This window comes from Ceratosolen solmsi, unplaced genomic scaffold (assembly GCF_000503995.2).
Source record: "Ceratosolen solmsi marchali unplaced genomic scaffold, CerSol_1.0 scaffold1, whole genome shotgun sequence".
Taxonomy (NCBI): Eukaryota; Metazoa; Arthropoda; class Insecta; order Hymenoptera; family Agaonidae; genus Ceratosolen; species Ceratosolen solmsi.
In genome coordinates this window covers 5,954,358-5,961,725 of record NW_011948415.1, presented here as the reverse complement: position 1 = coordinate 5,961,725, position 7,368 = coordinate 5,954,358, and the positions used below count along the sequence as shown (strand labels likewise).

Below are 7,368 nucleotides of genomic sequence, written 5' to 3'. Positions count from 1 at the left end.
CCCCCCCCCCACAATCAAATCAGGTGACGAGCTAGACGACCTACGCAGCTAAGGGCCCAAAGAAATCAACTAAAGCAAAACAGAGAGAGAGAGAGAGAGAGAGAGAGAGAGAGAGAGAACGTTTGGGAGGAATGGAAAGCGTGTCGTTGCATAGGCCAGAGCACAGGAAGACTCCGAGGCGAAACTAATACGAGCGATGACGATGACTTTTTGTTTCAGGCGGCCACGGCACGTCGCCCCAAGGAGCAAAGCCTCAGTGGCTGATCGCGGCCGGTCCCACCAGACCGGCGCCTGTGTGATGAACCAATACCTCAGCCCAAGCAGCCTCTCCCCAGCGAGCAGCTCAATAGCAGCACCAGCCCCAAGCCACTACCCCCCAGCCATGCGCGAGAAGGACTCGAGCCCCCGCAAGATGCCCGGACACATAAGCCCCAAGCAGGCGAGCATCTACCCCCTGGGGCCGCGGACCGGTGCCGCGGAGCCGGAACCCGAGCTGCCCTACGATCTGAGCCACGGCCACGCCCGAGCCAGCCCCTGTCACGGGCCCCGCGACCTCCAACCCCAGCTCTCGCAGCTCTCGCAGCTGGGCCAGCAGGCCCAGTCGCGGACGAGCCCGACCTCGCGGTCCCACCAGAGCCGCGGCCGCGGCGTCCTCGAGCCGGCTGAGGCCTGCGAGCCCCTCGATCTGCGCCTCGAGCACAAGAAGGAGAGCCTGCGCGATGAGAACCAGAACGAAATCGAGGCTCTCAACCAGAACAGCCTTGAACGCGCCTACCACACGGTCCTCTTCCCCCAGCATCACGCGGTCCACCCCCTCGTGCTCGAGGCCATGTACCGCTCGCAGCAGCACGCGCCGGAGCTCCCGGGGCTGCAGGCTCGGGCGCTCCCGACGATGGTCGCTCTGCCGGGTGGCCGTTTCGCCGGGCCCGGCTCCACACCGGGGCCCCAACTGGCCCAGTGCCCGCGATCGACGAGTCCCGCGAGCTCGGCGCCGGCGCCGATCGCCGCGGAGCTCGGACCGAGCCAAGCGCCGAGACCGCCTACACAGCAGGCCCCCGGTATCCCGGGGTACGCCCTACCCGCGGGCCCTGGCGCCGGCCTCAAGCCCAAGGACCGCTACTCCTGCAAGTTCTGCGGCAAAGTGTTCCCGCGCTCGGCCAACCTCACGCGCCACCTGCGCACCCACACCGGCGAGCAGCCCTACAAGTGCAAGTACTGCGAGCGCAGCTTCAGCATCTCGAGTAACCTGCAGCGCCACGTGCGCAACATCCACAACAAGGAGAAGCCCTTCAAGTGTCCGCTGTGCGAGCGCTGCTTCGGCCAGCAGACGAACCTCGACAGGCACCTGAAGAAGCACGACGCCGACGGGCCGACGATACTCGAGGAGGTGCGCTCGAGGTACCACGGGCAGCTGCCGCGCGCCGAGGAGTCCTACTTCGAGGAGATCCGCACGTTCATGGGGAAGATAACGTCGCGGGGCCAGGGCCTGGCTTACTTCCCGGGGCTTCTGGGGACCGCGGCCGAGGACCGTGCCGCATGGAGCGAGAAGCAGCAGCTGCGGCTGGAGGAGAGGCGGCAGCAGCAGCAGGCGGTGCCCGGTCAGGGCGACTCATCCTACTTCAGCGATCGGGACAATCTGAGCTCGAGGTCGAGCAGCAGCGCGAGCCGAGCCGAGAGCCTCCATGAGGAGCAGCAGAGGGACGCAGGCTCGCCGCCCCTATCACCGGGTAACAATACCTGAGACGCCGACGAGCCGAGCTCGCTCGATGACCGAGCCCGCCTCTAGCTCTCCTCGGAGATCGGCATCCCCTTGTCACGGAGGTCGCTCGTGGCGAGAGCGCTACGTCCTCGTGCCGGCTGACTGCAACGACTAGACGTTCGGCGATGGACGTTCAATGTAAATAATTGCCGGCCGATGGAACCGGACAACGGTCAATAGACAGCCGGGAACCGTCGAGGGAGAAGATGCAAGCGAGCCAAAGGACCGACTAACTCGTTTACAAGTTGATCGCACTCGCGCGTCTTTAGAATAAAGAGCAGCCGCGCTTCATGCCTTCCCCGACCGAAAATCTTTCTCACCGAGAGCCACCACGAGGGCGACGTCGTCTCAAGGTAGCGCTGCGCAACCCAACAGCAAGAGTGGAAAACGCTCCTTTACGTCGAACGCAATTTCGTCGTTATGATATGCGAGCGGTGCGTTTTTACCCCAGGATGCCGCTAAGCCCGATTGGCCGCGGAGAGAGAGAGAGAGAGAGAGAGACAGGAGAAGAGTGACAAAAGCTGACTGGACGGACTAGAACTGAGGACAGATGCGTGCGTGCGTGCGTGCGTGCGTGCGTGATTTTGGGAGAGGAGGATGGAGTGATTTGGCACGGGGAGGAAGTAGTGAAGCGTGGCGAGGGGCAAAAAATATGAGCGTGAGCGATCGCGTAGCTCGATTTAATGTCCTAAGAAAGTGAATTAAAGTCAAGCCGACCAAGTAAATCGATGCGTCTCCTGGTGCACAATCAACGACGTCGGGGACAATAGGATCGCTCGCAGCCGATGAAAATTGCTAGAAATTGACTGGGCAACATCGGCTCTCATCATCCATCACGATTCAGCACGATTTCTTCGCTTTAACAACCGCCTCCTTTCTTATCGCTCAGCCGAATGAACGAGAGACGATGAGAGAGAGAGAGAGAGAGAGAGAGAGAGAGAGAAAAGGGAGAGAAAGAAAGAGAAAAAGAGGATTTATATTTGCACTTGTGTATTTGTTGGTGGGCGTTTGCATATGTATGTGCGTGCGTGCGTGCGTGCGTACAACCTTGCGTGCGCAATAACGTCGTCGTGCAAAATGATCATAAATGCCATCGTCTCGTAACGATCCTCGAATTTTCAGAAAGGAAGCCCTGTCCGCCGCAAAAACAAACCGACTCCCTACCAATTTCCCGGAAATCATTGGAGTAAGAAGTGAAATACCGCCAAGTCGTATCGTCTGGCACAATCGGATTCGCAATTTAATACAGAAAAAGGTTGATTCGGGAAAACGATGAGAGAATATCGGAGTCGAAATATATCGGTACTGATCTTACTTTCTAACTTCATGGGAGCTCGTCTCGCGGCGCAAGTCAAGTCGAGTGGAAAGTCCAGTTACGCGTGTACTGCGGGCAGGCGGCTACGCTCTGTGAGGTGAAAATGAAGCTCTAAAGCGTCCGCTAATCCGCTATCTCTCATTTCTTTTATCGAACAACGAAGGCTATCATCCTTCCCGCTGCCCCTCTTTGAACATAGACCGATATCCCCCCCCCCTCCCCCACACACACACGCACGCGGGCGCGCGCGCGCGCGCCTGCCCGACCGCCCACCCCACTCCACCCCATCACCCGCTACTCCCGCTCCCGTTCCCTCACCAACCGCTACCCACACCCCTTCTCCTTCATATCGCTCTCTTTCGCTCACTCGCTCTGTCTATGTATTTGTTGTCTGCCTGTGTGCTCGTGTGCGTGTGCTCGTCTGTACAGCTCCTCGGCGATGACCTCGGTCCTGTTGCGTTACACTTTTGCGCCACGCCCCGGGCTCGATCGGGCGCATCGCGAAAGTGAAACGCAATAAAGAAGCCACGCCACTCGCGAGTCAGACGGAGAGAGAATGAGAGAGAGAGAGATAGAGAGAGAGAGAGAGAGAGAGAGAAAGAGAGACAGAGGCAGAGAAAGAGACACGACTACAAACTCTTCGTGCTGCGATCGATCCTCTCGATTACTGCCTTCAATTATCCTCCTTTCTCTTCTCTTCTCTCTCTCTCTCTCTCTCTCTCTCTCTCTCCCACCCTCTTTTTTCACTCGTTTCGCTTTGCGTTCACTTTTTTCTTTTTATACTTTTAATGCACCTTTTCTCTTTATCGTGTACTCACCTTTTGCGTTCTTTTTACCGTATTGCTCTAACTTTGATTGCATTCTTTTTTTCTTCCTTTTTTTCCTTTCTTTTTGTTTTTCTTTTTTCTTTTTCTTTTACTAGATTCAATTCATTTGGTGCACGCAACTCAATTAAGTTAATTCTTTTCAAACTGTTGCATTTGTTCGACGATTCACGCGATCATCATTAAAAATCCAACGCGCGAAGGAAGCATTAAGGATATTTATGCGAACAATATTGGACATTGTTTCTTGGCCCTTAAAGCTTGACATCCACCACCATCCCTCTGCCTACGTCCGACCCCTTTTCACTTGGCAATCTTAATCGGAAACGAAAATGTCGTCGGATTATTTTGCGAGCCTTTTGTTTCACATCCTCATTGATTTGCCGATACTTTATATAACGTAATGCTCATGCGCACCGCACGGATCTGCTTTTTCACTGTTACATAGCGCACTCTGAAACAGATGTAGCAGGATAATTTCCGACTGCAATTTACGGGTGTGTATAATTTTATACATACATATGTATGTATATATATATATATATATATATATATATATATATATATATATATATGAATGCATTGGTTCGAAATAAGAGCACCGAGTTTTGCAATACGACAATTTTGTCCCATTATATTCATCGTAGTAAATTTAACAATTTGGTAAATGGGGGGAGAGCTACAAGTCCTGCTTTTATTACTTTTCCTCTAACGAAATAAATACCGTTAGATTTCTTACGTAGGCATTCGTAACCGACTTATTTATTGCATTCTGGTTTAAAAACAAAAAAACAAAAAAACAAAAAAACAAAAAAAAAATAAAACACAAAACTCAACAACAACAACAACAACAACAACAACAACAACAATAAAACTTATTTTTATTATAAAATATTTTATCGTATTTGATTAAAAGTTGAGGATTTAATTTTTAAATTCGTTAAAATGTCATTATCGAATCAAAAAGCTTTATTCGTACGACGAATACGTCGAGCAAATGACTGACTCAAAGGACAGAATAATGCACACGTAGTAAAACGGAGCTACGGTAGTCCATTTGACTACCGTAAACTACTTAAATTATTGACTATTTATCGGAAAAGTTTTACAATCCGAGCAAGGATGAAAGTGCCTGAGATAGTACACGTGATAAAGTCACTCCTCGAGAAATAGTCTCGCGGAAAACAATAATCGTTATCCCTCGAACATTATTGCAATCAGCCGAATCAACGATAATGCTTAAATCGGTAGTCCAAGTATCCAATACTTAGATGTACTTGAAGGAAAGCAGCAATTGAAAATTCTTTGATATTACTTGAAGGCGCAGTGGTGTATCCTAATAAATAACTCTGGTAGCAAATTAAAAGTGAAAGATATAAGAGTGCAAGAGAAGAAAAAAAAAACCAGTTGAAGTAAAGTGTTGGTAGATGAATATAAGCCAGAAGGCTTTTAGGACACTTTCAAATGGAGCGATTAATTTAGAGAAGCCGGTAGACGGGAGTGAGTTTGGCGCGGATATTTACTAACAGGTCGGTCGAGCCATGCCAACCCATTAACAACCGTAACAAGTCGCAGTAGCAACAACAGTAGCAGCAGAAGCACCAATAGCAGCACCAGCAACAATAACAGCGGCATCAGCAGTATTAGCAACAGCAGTCCCAGCAACAGTAAAACGCAACATCGACAAGAGACAACTACAGCAACGACTACAGCAACGACGATAATAAAAAATCTATGAAAAGCAAAGGAAAAAACAAGCCTGAGAAAGTTCGAGCAGCTTTTACGACTGAGAAAAATCACGGGAACTCCAGCTCGAGAATAAGAAACATGTTTGACTTTTTCATCGTCGAAATGCTGTCGTAGCGCGCAATCGCGAGAGATCCGCACGTGTAAGAGCAAGAAACCTTGGCGCGAGGGGCTCCCATATAGGAACATACATACGTAAACGTACGTGAGAAGAAGCCGGCGCTCGCCGCCGCTTCTCCTGCTACGCCCCGATCGCGCACACGTACACGTACACGTACACGTGCTAGAGGGAGAGGAGAGGCGAGATGGTTCCCTTCGCCCGTCTCCGAAAGTGGAACACCATAAAGGAGCTGCTGCCACCGCTACGCGAGAGCTACTCGCGCCAGATGAGCCGCAAAGAGAGCGAGCGAGAAGAAGCTGGAGATCGCGCCGATTACGCTCACGTGCCTGAAATCGTTTCTTTTTCTCCCACGCGTCCACGCCTCGTATGTGTAGAAGAGAGGCTGCCGATGTTCCTCCTCGTCGTCCGGCGCATGGGAGTCTTTCGAAAGGGGATTACGCGAATAGTATGATTATGCGCCCGCACCTGAGATATGATCGAGTTAACGCAACGAGTAGCGGTAAGACCGTCCCGGAGGGTATCGCCGGTCCACCAACTAATTGCCACGACGTAATGACTCTACCCCGCCTTACGTCCCATTCATTCTCTCCCCGATTGCGTTTCTCTTCTCTCCCCATCGACCCACCCGTAAGCGAGAAGCGCTCGGTAATGGCCGATGATGGACGACGGTGACGTAGTTGGTTGACCTTTTCGCTTCCTCTGGTAATTATCATCTGGCTCTCCCTCGAGAAAGCGGCGCTTGGTTAAGCTACGACGACTCCGTCTACGCGCGATATCAGCGATAAATCCTTAACTCATCTCTCGGCTTGCGTAAGTTTTGTCGCTGGCGTTCACTGAAATATTATTCATTAGGGTTATTGGTGGTAGGCTTGTTTCCCCGTCCCGTCCTTTTTCATCCAACGAGTGGGACGCGGGCGGATTGGCGCCTTGGTAAGTAATTATTTATCGGGGAAATGAAATGTCGCGGCACTCGCGTCGTAAAACAAGACGAGACACCTCTTCTCTGACGCGATAAGAACTACATGAAATCAGCGCTACCTTAGATCGAGATTTTTTCACCGTCAATATCGACAATACAAAGTTACACCAAGTTACACCAAGTTACATCCAAACCAAAATTTAACTGATTACCACGAGGATCGCCTCTGTTTTGATAGATCTCTAACGACAATCGATGCTAAGCGACGAAGACGATACATTACGGAGAGACGACATAATCGAGAAATGTATTCTTCCATTGGAATTTAATTTAGGAAAAGAAGAGGCGAAAAAAAGGTCGCGCTCACTACTTAAGATCACCACTCACGACTCTTGACGCGTTTGCCGACTTGCAAAACGTTAGACGATCTCAAAAAGTCTTACGACACGCAGGGAGATGTATAGTTCAGAGAATTCTTAAACTCGAATCGCGATATGCTGTTATCGCGATTGGAGAGGAGAAATTCGCGAGGGCAAAATCAGATGTTTAAATTCTCTGGAATATGGACAAGCGAATGCCTTTATTTGTAAAATATACCTTGTAAATAATCATTATAAATAGTATATGGATTATCATTAAGGATTTTTAAAAATTATATCGTTACCAACAGCCTAAAACGAAATT

The 7,368-nt window shown here is 50.6% G+C and overlaps 1 protein-coding gene across 1 annotated transcript in view; it reads left to right on the top strand.

Annotated features, from left to right (window-relative positions):
• Positions 1-1,848, top strand: part of LOC105368678 (MDS1 and EVI1 complex locus protein EVI1) — a 25,039-nt gene extending 23,191 nt beyond the window's left edge. Inside the window, exon 2 of the mRNA XM_011507747.1 lies at positions 220-1,848. Within this exon, the coding sequence (XP_011506049.1) occupies positions 299-1,741 (1,443 nt within the window). The 5' untranslated portion in view covers positions 220-298 and the 3' untranslated portion in view covers positions 1,742-1,848. The remainder of the gene's footprint in view (positions 1-219) is intronic.
• The last annotated feature ends 5,520 nt before the right edge of the window (positions 1,849-7,368 follow it).